This window comes from Arabidopsis lyrata, assembly GCF_000004255.2.
Source record: "Arabidopsis lyrata subsp. lyrata unplaced genomic scaffold ARALYscaffold_2, whole genome shotgun sequence".
Classification (NCBI taxonomy): domain Eukaryota; kingdom Viridiplantae; phylum Streptophyta; class Magnoliopsida; order Brassicales; family Brassicaceae; genus Arabidopsis; species Arabidopsis lyrata.
Window position 1 is genome coordinate 4,113,428 of NW_003302554.1, and position 14,337 is coordinate 4,127,764.

Sequence of the window (14,337 nt, forward strand, 5' to 3'; positions counted from 1 at the left end):
TGAAATCTAAATATCCTACAGACCCATCAATTGATAGATTGCAGCTCCGATTTACGCAATGAAAACAACAGAACAATTAGTCTAGATCTGCCAAAATCATCTCAAGTGTCTCGCCAGTGTAACTTGTATACTGGGTCCAACAATGAACGATTTTGACTTGAATTCGCCAGGTCGTTTTGAAAGGTCTGATACCATTCAGAATATATATAAATTGAAACTTTGATAAGTTTTCGTTAAATGTGGTTGATTTTTGAGGAAGAGATGGTTTGATCCTATATTTATATTGATTACGCATAGATTAAGAAAAGTAGGGTTTTCCGAATTTGTTATGGGAAAGTATATTAGTCACCGTGATTTCCGAATGTTTTTTATTTGAGAAGTCTTCAAAGAGGAATTTAAATCTCAACATAATATATGATCTTAGCAATAGCAGTAATTATCGTAATAAGTATTTCTCTGATTCGAATTCAAAATAAAGTAATTAATATATTGTGGGCGAGATTTGAGGAATTTTTGGACGTATAAAAGCTAAACAAGATCTTAAAGATATGTTTTGCATAATATTATTCCCGCAATTACGTTTGGTATGTTGTTGATGGAAATAAAATAAAGAATAAAATTTGATCTCGAAGAATATCCATAGGGCGTCATTTAACTTGTTTGCCACGTAAGCCGTGTTTTGAGTAAACTAATTTCTCGAAATGATGACTATTAGGTTTTCGTGTTTTATTTCGTAATTATTGGCAAACGATGTTTCCTTTTTAATGAGGAAGATCCGATTAGCTAAATTCCGGGTTATTTACTCTTAATTTTTTTTTAAAACCCGACCCAAGTATATTTGTACTTCTCTTTTAATAGTATAGAGATGTCTGAAAAAATTTAGGGGTTAAATGGGTTATTTTCGTGACCAGAATACCCTTTCTCTCTTTGTTAGGAATAAAAAAAAAGTCAAAATTACTCTTAAATAAATAATAAAAACGTGGGCAAAAAATATTAAGAAAAAAAAATTATTTGAAAAGTCTGCTTGATAAGTTGTGACAGATTTAATTTCCCTGACAGACTTATTTGTCTACGACAGATTTTTTGCGACAGATTTTTTGTCATCCACAGATTTACTTGAAATAGGTTACGACAGATATTTAATTTGTAACAGATTTTTTCTTCTACGACAGACTTATTTTATGATGACACCACAGACTTTTGTAATTTTGACAGATTTATTCAAATATGTGGCAGATTTATTATTTCAGTGGCGTCAGACTTATATTTTTTGATAAAAATCTGCCATAATGTAGCAGATTTGTTAATGAAAAAATAATTACTAGTTTGACTTTTTAGTGATAGCAGATTTATTTTATGTTATGACCAGTTTTTTTTTTGTTTTAACAAAAATCTGGAGTGTGATAGCAGATTTGTTATTTAAAAATAAAAATTGCTAGAATGACATATACTCGCAACCAAAATGTTTTATGTTATGACAGATTTTTTTTATATTACGACAAATTTCAGATAGGATATAAAAAAATCTGTCATATGATGACAGTTTTATCGATGAAAATAAAATTTTAATCTGCATAATAAGGTAATGTCACACATATTCTTACCGCGATAGATTTATTTACATTAAATGGCTCATGTGTGGCTTTCTCCTCATTAATATATGATTAGTTTTTTTTTTTCGTTTTAGATATATATTTATTTTTTTAATTTCTATTTTTTTTTCGTTTGTATTTTTTATTTCATTTTATTTTTTCAATTTTTTATTTTTTTTTTCTATTTTTTTCGTTATATATGATTTTTTAATTAATTTTATTTTTGTATTTTTTTTGTTTTATATTTTTTTTTTTCGTTTTTTTCAATTTTTTTTCTTATTGTATTTTTTTCGTTTTATATATTTTTTTCGTTTTGTATTTTTTTCTAGTTTTTTATTTAGTTTAATTATTATATGTTAATTAGTTTATTTTAATAGAATTGAAAATAAAATGGGTATTTGGTCTTTTAACACAAAAATTGTGTTATTCTAGTAAACCACAATATTTGGGTGTTAATCTAGTTATTTTTCTTAAGATTTGGGTTAAACTAGGTAAATTTCAGTTTTATTTTAGGACAAAGAGGGGAAAATCATTTCAATCACAACTAGTAAACCACAATATTCTAGTAAACCACAATATTTGGGTGTTAATCTAGTTATTTTTCTTAAGATTTGGGTTAAACTAGGTAAATTTCAGTTTTATTTTGGGACAAAGAGGGGAAAATCATTTCAATCACAACTAGTCAACTAATCCGTACTCACCAAAAAAAAAAACTAGTCAACTATCCGTTGGCATTTTTTTTTGCTGTTGTTTATCATTTTGAAAATATTTTTTTTATAAAAATTCTACAAAAAAGTATACCAAATAATTTTCGATTTCACAAAATACACGATTTTTTGGATATTCAGAAAATATACATTTTTTACTCATTTCAATATTGAAAGTATGTACTGTTCATTTATTATCCCCTATATATTAACAGAGAAATATTTTTTTAAAAAAATCTTACCATCATGTGTTATTAACAAGATTGTCACACTGATGTGTCGTTCTCACAATGATTTGGCTTCTATTTAGATAATTACCTAAGATTTATTAGACTATTTACAGAATTTGCCATTAGTCTCATACATCCATATATCCCACTAATTAAAAACGAATTTCTAATTAAAAATTAAAAAAAAACACATAATCTATACGAGACAAACTTAATTATTTCTATATTAGAAAACACATAACAACACATAACAAATGTTACATTTTTTCTATATATGCATAACAAATAACAAATCTGTATTATCTAATATTAAAATGTAAGACATGCTACATCCAAGCTTAAATTTAAAATCAAACAGACATTTTTTATTTCATAAATCGAGCAAACTAATGGTCTATATATTACTAGATTAGTTACAAATATGCCATGATATTCTAATTATTTTTAAATCCAGACTAACATATATATATATATATATATATAGATATATTTAACAACTCAAACATGTAAGCGTTATAATTCATGTAAATTAATATATTAGAATATTTTTTTATAACTTTTGTGAGTACAAATTTCCTAGGTTCATAAATCCAAACTACATTTATAAAATTAATTCTCAATACTAAATCTATCATAAAATCAGCAATAAATTAATTTTTCAAATTTTGAAGGCAATCCAAATTTCAAAAATTAAACGGAACCCTACAAAAGTATTTCTCTATAAATATATTTCCTGATATCATCTTCATCCTCACAAATTTACCAATCGCACATCTTCTTAGTTTTCGAGCAATCTAAATTTTTTAAATCTTCATCAACTCTTTTACAAAGATGTATGTGTTTGTTATTTAAGTTACGTTAGAAAAGAAATTGTCGTCTTTAATTATTTTACGGGTAAAACGAATTCCGATACGAAAAATCGATGATTGGAATATAAAACGTTATTTTTTTAACATGTTTCATAATACACTAACAGATTTTGGATTCCGGAAAATAATACAATAATTTTTGTAACTAAAACTACAATGCACTTCTTTAATTGTCATTTCATCTCGCACATAGTGTGGGTAATTTATCTAGTAACAATATATTATGCGAATTTAAATCTGTGTATTCCATCCAAACTTGTCTAATGACTGCCTAATCCATTTTTTTTTTTTTTGATAATCCAGGTATCCGGACCGAAGCCCGACTAGCACCAAGGCTTGAGGTCGGTTCTCTGTCGGGCCGTCCGAGCCCAACGCTCAGTGTATTTCCTGGAGGCCCGAGGGGGCCAGGTGAAAACTTCGGTGGCCAACGGAAATCAAACTACGGGCAACATATTAGGATTACCCCCTCAAGTACCACTAGCCCAACCCATGTTGGTTGTCTACCTAATCCATTTCGTGACCTGCATAATCAGCTAAATCTAACCCTCTGCCTAATAACACCTTTTTTAGTAAAATTCAATAGGTTTATGAACGCTTAATGCCTAGGCGACGCTTAAGCAGCCGCCAAATCCGCTTTCTTGAACAGTGGTCCCAAGTCCCAACGTTACACTTGTTAATTTTAAAACGACATCGTTGTAACTACTTGATTGAACGCCACATTTCCGAACCAAGACATCTCTTTTGGGCTTTCCTCTATTCATGTGAGAAGGCCCAATAGCTTATGTTTCATTGGTGCCCGTTTTATCAAATCCAATACTCCCTCGTCTTACTAGATTATAGAGTTTTCACATAGAAGCAATCATTGTTTAATTATTTGTCAACTAGAGGAGGTTCCCGCGCCCAGCGCGGGGTTGTATGTTGATTAAGACCAGAATTAATAATTAATATTTAGAGTTATCAAGTTAGAGATATTTATTGAATTAATTTTGTCAAGAGTCTAATTTTTATAACGACATTAATATAGAATTATGGTAAAACGCTATAACTTTTGATATATATTATTAGTAATCAACAATTAATAGTGTTTTTGAATCACAAACAATTATTAGTGTTTATATCTTGATATATATAATAGAATTAAATATAAAAAATCTATATATTTAAACCAACAATATATTAGCAACGCCCCGACCGCCACTGTCCATGGGTTCCCACGTCCAGTCTCGGTCTTTAGGCCCATTTTCTTTGTTTTGTCGTACTCTTGATTTTATGACATATTCATGCTTACTCGTTTCTTTCATATTAGCAACGCCCCAACCGCCACTGTCCGTGGGCTCCCCACGTCCAGTTTCGGTCTTTAGGCCCATCTTTTTTGTTTTGTCGTACTCTTGATTTTATGACATATTCATGCTTACTCGTTTCTTTCATATTTGTAATGCCACGACCGCCACTGTCTGTGGGTTCCCACGTCCAGTTTCGTTCTTTGAGCACATCTTCTTGGTTTTGTAGTACTCTTGGTTTTATGACATATTCACGCTTCCTCGTTTCTTTCATATTTGTAACGCTCCGACCGCCACTGTCCGTGGGTTCCCCACGTCCAGTTTCGGACTTTAATTTGGGCCCATCTTCCTGGTTTTTGTTGTATTCTTGATTTTATGACATATTCATGCTTTTAGATTGTATGTCACTGGAGTTTTTCGTAGTTGGAAACAAATAATTGAAAAATATAATCTCTTACCATATCTCTTACCTATCAAGTAAGTCATCTTGCTCTTTGAAGTAGTTATGTACGTAAAATTTCAATGGTATAGAAACAGGCATCTCCTTTGTATATATCGTGTCATATTTATCGTCCCTATTGTAGTATCTTTGTCTTTACCTTCGCCATTGGTCGCTGCCTAACCCTTCAGTTGATCTCTTGTTTATAAAACCCATATAAAAAGTTGTAAGAGAAATATCATTTTCTTAACTGTATCGTATATGTATTTGTAGTATATTGATCTGAGATTGCAAAGATGTATGCCTATCAAGAAGCTCTTAGCAAAGTAAACACTGAAGATAGGTACTAAAAATGAGAGGGTTACAGAGAGCAAGTATCTATCCCTTAGAAACCACTATGTGCAACTGAGAATAATTCATATATGTACATACATACACATGTATACAACGTATTGAAGCTTTTAAATTTAAATATCGAATGCTACAAAACTGGAAAATTGCTTGTGGAGAAAGCAATATGAACATGGCCACATATATAACAAATAACCGATTATGCTTGTCGTAGATCATTCTCTTTCAAACCAAAAGTTTTACCTAAACAACATATCAAGTGACTCACAAGAGATACATAAGAGCCATATCCTAAAAATATCCGGCAAAGCAAAAACGCTCCAGGTTCGAGAAGGAAGTCATTGGAAAATTTGAGTATATACCAAACTGGAGAGTAATTCGGCTACAAAGAGAGATGTGTTGGCTTTGAAGAAAAAGCTATGTGATGCTCTACCTTTTATTTATGAATTTTATGCTATGAATATATGTTTTTGTTAGGGTTCAACTTCAGTCTCCGGATTAGAGACTTATATTCATCCGACAAACAATTCGATGTCACAATCAACGCTACAAAATTGGTGGGTTCTCTCTATTAACAAACAAAAAAAAATTATGGGGTATATATTTTTTTTTTTTTTTGTTAGATCCATACGACGAAGAACATGACGAAGAACACCAAAAATTCTCATCAATCCGGTACGTTTGATCTTATTTTTATTAGTTTAACAATTACGGTTATGTCCGAATCTGAAATAACCATGGCTCCAGACTCCTTCACACCATGGCCACATATCACCGGAGTGGAGACGATTTCAAATTCGGAGCTTCTCTTCGCATATAAAATCATACATATGGTCTCTTTGTTTCGGGTTCCCTCTACAATAATTAGTACATATTTCAAAACTGAGCTACAAAAGAGCACATTGGATTTTGGTAAACATCAAGATTGCTTCTTACCTTCCAAGAAACATGATAGACTAATTCACATCCAAGACCAAACATTAGCCACATAAAGCCTGAATCAAATTAAACGATCTTAGGATGCTCTTCATAATCCGTAAGTTAAAGAGACTTGCATTAATATTGCAAATTAGACTCTAGAGGTCCACAATGGTTAATCAGAGTGTATCAAAGACGACGAATAAAGCATGAATTAGAATATCAGCAGAGGAAGCACACAAATATTCAATAAACGTAGTCAATCACTGAGAATAGCATGGACCCAACTTTTGAAAGATTCATAAAAAAGGAAGATTTTTCCTATGCAACAATATTCAAACAATGAGAAGATCAATGATTGATGACTAACCATACAACCGAAGCAAAGCCATAAACAGAAACGAAAGTACTAAAGAGCCACAACAGCAGTGATACGACATTTGTTTCCTCGCACTGGAAACAATGACGTGCTTCCATAAATCCAATCTAGTTTTTATGGAAAACAAACCTGCATTCATAATAAACACTACTATTAATTATTATTTTTTATGCAAGAATTAAATGGCAGTATAAAAAATTCAATGGTTAGTGCCGAAAAAAAAAGCAAGGATTAGTTATGATATCAAATCAAAATTAAATATCAAGCAAGGTATTTACATAAAATTAAGGCAGTGGAGGATCTAAGAATTTTTTATATGACAATATCTACAACTAAACAAAGAAAATTTATATATTTTTAAAACAGAATCATTATTTGTTTTTTGGTAAGATTAAAACCGAATCATTATCATATTAGTAAAATTATCATTTATTTATTATTATCCACGTTAATTTAAAAGTTTAAGAGAATATCTGCTTTTTTCTCATAAAAGGATGGAATAATAACATAACTCTTTTAGATTTATAACTATATTTGACATTATCATATTAAATCTATTAAGATAAATATATTTCTTTTTGAAAAATATAAATAAAATGATAATATAATTATTATAGATTTACAATTATATTATTATCCATGTCAAAATTTTAAAACATTTTACTTTTTTCTCACATAGGAAGATAGAACAATAACGTAACAGTTTAAGATTTACAACATAAAAATAATATCAGAATTGGAACGCCAAATCATAATCAACACAATTAACACAACTCTAATGGGAAATTAGAGTTATCTTGTGATTAAAATACTAAACAAACAAAACTAACCGAAACAAAACAAAAGTCTTCCTTTCAAAATCATTAACGTGACGGATTGCTGACTGATTAAGTTGAAGTTTTAGGCATTTAAAGATCTAGAAAGATGATTAAGGTTAAACATTTTTATTTATTTTAAACAACGTTTGAATGTTGACAAAAAAAGAAGAAGAGAGTGTTGGGACCATCGGGAGAGACAACGTTGAGCAGCTGCAAAAGAAGCCAACGTTGTCTATTATGTTCCTCACAGTGTTTGATTTGACTTTTGATGACATTACACTCATGTCCACTTGTTGTCTCGAAAGTTCATGCAATGGAAAATTATTAAACAAAACAATTTACTTTTATGTATAAATCCTAGGGAAGAACCGATCAAGCTAAGATCAATGGTTGTGGTTTTAGTACCGTATACTTCTCAAATATACCCGTTGAATAACGGAAATCCGCAAGACGGGGAGGAGACGAAGTCAACCTAGCTGGCAAAGGAGCTAACCCAGCTCCTTTGGTCTTATTTATGGTCATATGTATTTAGCAAAATATGGTATACAAACCGAACCAATCAACAACAAAACCTGGTTTTAAATTGTTGTATATTTCTCAAAAGTCAAAACCCATAATAACCAATGGAACAGAAGAAGCTAATGCAGAGCATACTTACGCTTGGAGTAAAGAGTGATGCAAGCTTCCATTGGCACACCCGAAAACGCATCAGAGCATGGAAAGAAACCTAAAAACCAATAAATTAAACAATAATTAAATCTTAGTGCATGGAAAACGAATCCTATACATACCAAAGTCCGAATCTCAGTGCCTTAGAATGACCTTGATACCAAAAACTTTAAGTTACTACTTCCATATATGTAATATTTTAGTTTGGGGAGAGAGATTGGCAACGAAGAGTAATTCCTGAATTTAACAGCCAAGTTTGTTATCCCTAATCTAAAGAGAGGAATACTTAAATTGTATTAACGACAAAAATTAGCCTCCTCTGAAGATTCATCCCTGAAATAAGTCATCTTTCTGACTTTGTGGCAACTGTGTTATCAAAAGTTGAGTGTTTCTTCTGAAAAAAGACATATTTGAAAATAATAAGAACATGTACCTCAACAAAATCGGGAGGTACCTCATCTTTTTACAACAAAAAGAAACATACCAAACCATCGATGATTACCTTCTCAAAAGTTGAAACCAAACTTTTTGATTATAAAAATTGATTAGTGGTGAAAATAGTGAAATCATAAATACAAAAAAAAAAAAAATCAAATTTGTACATATAAACTATAAGATCACCTGTTTATTCATTGAATTAGGTCCAAATTTTCCATACACCAGTTCACATCGTCCCCTCCATACATCCACCCTACAATAAAAAGAAAAATTAAAATTAGGTAGAAGCAAAAAAAAGTTTGAAAAAAAAGAACAAAAAAAACAAGGGTTAGTTATGATCTGAAATTGAATACCATGAGCAAGGTATTTATATTGAATAGGAGGCGGTGCATGATTTAGGGTTTCTAAATTTTTTGACGATAAATACAAAAAAAGAAAAGAAAATTTACATATTTTAATAAGCAAATCACTATCATAATAATAAATATTTGTAAAACTGCTATTTATTCATTGTTATCCATGTTTATTTAAAATAATATTTACTTTTTTCCGTAAAAATATGGAATAATAACAACTATTTTAGATTTACTACTATATCTGATACTATCTTATAAAATATATTAAAATTTAAGGGAAAATTCCTTTCTGTTTCAAAAATAAGGCGGAACAATAATATAATTTTTGATTTACAATAGATAGACATGCATGGTTTCCATATGCATCATGTCACGCTGATCCATATTTTTTTCCAAAACTCGATCTAATTGCTATTATGTGCAAAAATCACCGCCGTTCACGTTCATGTTCACGTTAGCACTCCATACCTTAATTCACATGTAAACCTCTCTGCCTATCTCTGACTTCAGCTCTCTCATCTTCGAGTCTCCCCAAGAAAGTTTTGACACCACACCAACATTTCATTCGTCAAAATTAAATCGAGTTTGCACAAGGTTACAACCGATTAATAGGTGGTCTTCTACCTTCTATTTACGATTTTATGCTATGAATATATGTTTTTGTCAGGGTTCAAGTCAATCTACGGATTAGAGACTTATAATCATCCGACGAACAATACGATGGCGTGATAACCGTTTCTAAATTGGTGGGTTCTCTTTCATTGATCTACATATTATTTTTTTTGTTCGTTTTTTTTTCCAAATATTTAGATTGAAACGACGACGAACACGACGATCATACCAAAAATTTCATCTATTCCTGTACGTTTGATCTTTATTTTAATTAGTTTAACAATTAATAGCCGTTTACGATTAATTTCGGATATCTAAATCTTATTAATTTGAGTAAGGTTAGAATAGTATTCTTTTATGTTTATATTAATGCTCCGATTAATAATTTTCGGATATTTGACATTATCATCTTAAATATATCAATATTATAATAAATATTTTCCTTTTCCGATTTTTTTTTTTTGGTATAATTCTTTTTCCGATAAATTATGAAACAGATCTGTTTACACAAAAGGTAAAAAAAAAAAAAAAAAAAAAAAAAAAAAAAAAAAAAAAACCATCAACCGTCTCCATTCACACGTTTCTTCATTATGATCACGAATTCACGTTCATGGAAGCTTCATCATACATTAACACTTACAAGTTTCTTCGTCGAGTTTTTATCCAAGGTTTCTTCGTCAACTCTATATCCAAGGTAATAAATATTTGTTCTTTTCATTGGTTAGAATTATAGGGTGCAGGATAGTATTGACGTCTTAAAGACATAACATGGGCAAGATACTAAGCCGAGAGTCCGACACGTCAGCAAAAACACTTCTCAAATATTGTTATATATAGATATAGATATAGATTACTTTTATATACTAAATATTTTTTTTTAATAACGTATTAGAAAACAGTTAATCATTACATCTTGAAGTTTACGATATATTAATTTTAATCAATAAAAAATAAAATAAAAATCTAAAAAATCAAATTTTGTGGAATAAACTAAAACTTTAGAACATCAAATATCTAGGAATAGAGGGGGTATGTATTTAAATAAATCGGTCGTCAAATATTTTTCTACTCACCTCGCGATATTTGATTTTTTTTGTCGTTACACTGAGATTTACCAACACGAATATTTTAGGATGTCAATGACAAATTGCCAGCTTAAATCAACTTGGAAATTTCCTAAAAGTTAAAAAATCAAATAAAAATAGAAAAATAAAACAAACAGAATTTATATACACTTATTACTTCTCCTTTCTCGTTGTTTCCGCAGAAAGCAAAAATTCTCTGTAAAATCAGAACGATGATGGAGTCACAATTATGGAATTGGATCTTACCTCTTTTGATCTCTTCTCTCCTCATCTCCATCGTCGCTTTCTATGGATTCTTCTTCAAACCGAAGCGGAACAGTATCCGTCACGATCGGACTGTTTCTACCGTCACTTCCGACGTCGGATCTGTTAATATCACCGGAGATACTGTCGCCGATGTCATTGTTGTTGGAGCTGGTGTTGCTGGTTCTGCTCTTGCTTATACTCTTGGCAAGGTCAGTTTTATTTGATTTGATTGCTTATGGATACGAATTAGGTGGTGATAGGTTTTGTGATTTGATTCTGGATTTGAAATTTTAGAGAATGAGTGATGAATCATTGTTAAGCGATTTTTTCGGTTCTCCGATTGTGTATTGAATCCAGTTTTGGTTTCGTGGAATTGATGATTCTGAAAACAAGTTGTTTCACACAATGCACGAGTTCTTGTGATTTACTAGTATGGTCAACGAACACTGTTTGAGATTTACTCTTCTGGAGAGATGACACAATGCATGAGTCCTTGTTTTCTGAAAACAACTTGTTTCACACAATGCACGAGTTCTTGAGATTTAGTATGGTCAACGAACACTATTTGATTTGGGGAAATGTTAAAATTTATTGTTCTTCTTTGACTTTTAAGGGCTAACGTAAGTTATCTAATTGCGGAATTTCGCAGCCAACTACTTTGCAAAATTGGTTTAAATGCTGTTATGGTTGTTCGTTTGGAAAATTAATTTATTGTTTTTATATGCAGTCTATGGTTTTGTGTCTAGGGATTAATATATTGTGTTATTATGTTGTAGGATAAACGCCGAGTTCACGTGATTGAAAGAGATTTATCGGAGCCTGATCGTATTGTTGGAGAGTTGTTACAACCTGGGGGTTACCTAAAGTTACTGGAGTTGGGAATTGAAGGTATTTGGTTGAGAATCCGTAGGGAAATTCTTTTTCACCTTTACTGTGAGTTGTTTACTAGTAATGACATCAAGAGTGTTATATACAGATTGTGTGGAGGAAATAGATGCTCAGCGTGTGTATGGTTATGCACTGTTTAAGGATGGGAAACGCATTCGCTTAGCTTATCCTTTGGAGAAGTTTCATGAAGATGTATCGGGAAGGAGCTTTCACAATGGACGTTTTATACAGAGAATGCGGGAGAAAGCTGCTTCACTTCCCAAGTATGTTTTTCTCCTTTGTAAATGCCTCTGGATGTTATGGCCCTTTTATCCTTTTGCTTGCTCTACCTAGAAAATTCCATAGTGTTGAGCTCGGTTCCAGTAATAGTATTAGTTTCTGCTAAAAGTAAATGAAGATGCAGAAAACATTATGTGAATCATTTGTCTATAATTTTCTTAAATTGTTCTTAGTTGGTTGAATCACCGATGTGTTTTTGATATGAGGTAATTTTGTGTTACTGCTAATGGCTGTTTCTACTGATATCTATACTCGACAGTGTTCAGCTAGAGCAAGGAACAGTTGTTTCTCTTCTAGAGGAGAATGGGACTATCAAAGGTGTGAGATATAAGAATAAAGCAGGGGAGGAACAAACAGCATTTGCAGCTTTGACTATAGTTTGTGACGGTTGTTTCTCAAACCTGCGCCGCTCTTTGTGCAATCCTCAGGTAACATGCTGTTTAATATTGATCTCTGTTTTCTCATATCAAAGCTGATTGTACAAAAGCAAAAAAAACTGCATTAGCTTCACGAGTAATTAGGATATATCTTTACTATCTTCACACAGGTCGAGGTGCCTTCTTGTTTTGTCGGTTTGGTCCTAGAGAACTGCAATCTCCCATATGCAAACCATGGACATGTCGTCTTAGCAGATCCATCACCAATTTTGATGTATCCAATTAGTAGCACAGAGGTCCGGTGCCTAGTTGATGTTCCCGGCCAGAAAGTGCCGTCCATTGCAAATGGTGAAATGAAAAACTATTTGAAGACTGTTGTGGCTCCTCAGGTATGGTCGCTTTTTTCACACTGTGCACATCTCTTTGTGGCATTTTTCTTTTTCTTTGTTGATAAACTTGTGTGTTTCTCTTATTGTCTAGATGCCTCATGAGGTCTATGACTCTTTCATTGCTGCGATTGATAAAGGAAATATTAAGTCCATGCCTAACAGAAGCATGCCAGCTTCTCCTTATCCTACTCCAGGGGCTCTGTTAATGGGAGATGCATTTAACATGCGTCATCCTTTGACGGGTGGAGGAATGACGGTTGCATTAGCTGACATTGTTGTCCTGCGTAATCTTCTTAGACCGCTGCGTGACCTTAGTGACGGCGCTAGTCTCTGCAAATACCTCGAATCGTTTTACACTCTGCGAAAGGTAAACATTGCTTGTAGATTAATTTGTCTCCAAAAGAACTAAGATAGTTAAAGTGTTTTTTCTGTTGTCAATGTGCGAACCATAGTTTGAAAATCATTTCACTTGCAGCCAGTGGCAGCAACAATCAACACCCTTGCGAATGCTCTTTACCAAGTGTTCTGTTCATCAAAAAATGAAGCAAGAAATGAGATGAGGGAAGCGTGCTTCGATTATCTGGGCCTCGGGGGTATGTGCACAAGTGGACCAGTATCTTTGCTTTCGGGTTTGAACCCTCGACCGCTAACACTTGTGTGCCATTTCTTTGCGGTTGCGATTTATGGAGTCATACGGTTGTTAATCCCATTCCCTTCCCCAAAACGAATCTGGCTTGGAGCCAAATTGATATCGGTATGAATCATACATTATTCAGTTTCATCAGTCTATTTTTAGTTGTATCGGTACGATCTTAATGCTTAAATCGAAAATCGCAGGGAGCATCGGGGATAATATTTCCAATAATAAAAGCGGAAGGAGTTAGGCAGATGTTTTTCCCAGCAACTGTACCTGCATACTACAGAGCTCCTCCAGTTAAAGGAGAAACCAAATGTTCATAGTTCCGATTGATTCTGTCAGAAGAAATGCCATCCAAAAGAAAATGAAAATTGTGGATTGCATCTGGTGGGTTTTTGTTGTGTAAGTGTTCTTTAAACGTATAAAAGTGACAAAACTGTGATGGATTATCTCTGTTTTTTTATAGGTTATGATGGTTATCTTAGTCGCTAACGCTATACCATTCTTTAACATATTGAAGTCTCTGCGTTATAAAATTTGTTTTCCGCGGTAAAGTCTAACGCTTATATGAGCTTTCATCCGTTTTTTCGACCAGTTTTACAAGAGTCAGTTCTTTCTTTACTTGGATCTCGACATTTCCTTAAACTAATTTCGAGCCACAAACGACTACTTCCTTAATTTGATTGATCGGAAACCGGTAAATCCATCTTGCTCAGCCTTTTAAAGTAATCACCGAACTTGGTCCATTTTTTTAAAACAACTAGAAGGTTTTAGGCCT

At 32.3% G+C, this 14,337-nt stretch overlaps 1 protein-coding gene across 1 annotated transcript; it reads left to right on the top strand.

Annotated features, from left to right (window-relative positions):
* The first annotated feature begins 10,836 nt into the window (after positions 1-10,836).
* Positions 10,837-14,113, top strand: LOC9324278 (squalene epoxidase 1). Its single transcript, XM_021035784.1, has 8 exons — positions 10,837-11,198; positions 11,766-11,877; positions 11,966-12,140; positions 12,416-12,584; positions 12,704-12,922; positions 13,014-13,289; positions 13,398-13,676; positions 13,760-14,113. The coding sequence occupies exons 1-8, from the start codon at positions 10,956-10,958 to the stop codon at positions 13,880-13,882; spliced, it is 1,596 nt and encodes a 531-aa protein (XP_020891443.1). The 5' UTR covers positions 10,837-10,955; the 3' UTR covers positions 13,883-14,113.
* Positions 14,114-14,337: the final 224 nt, after the last annotated feature.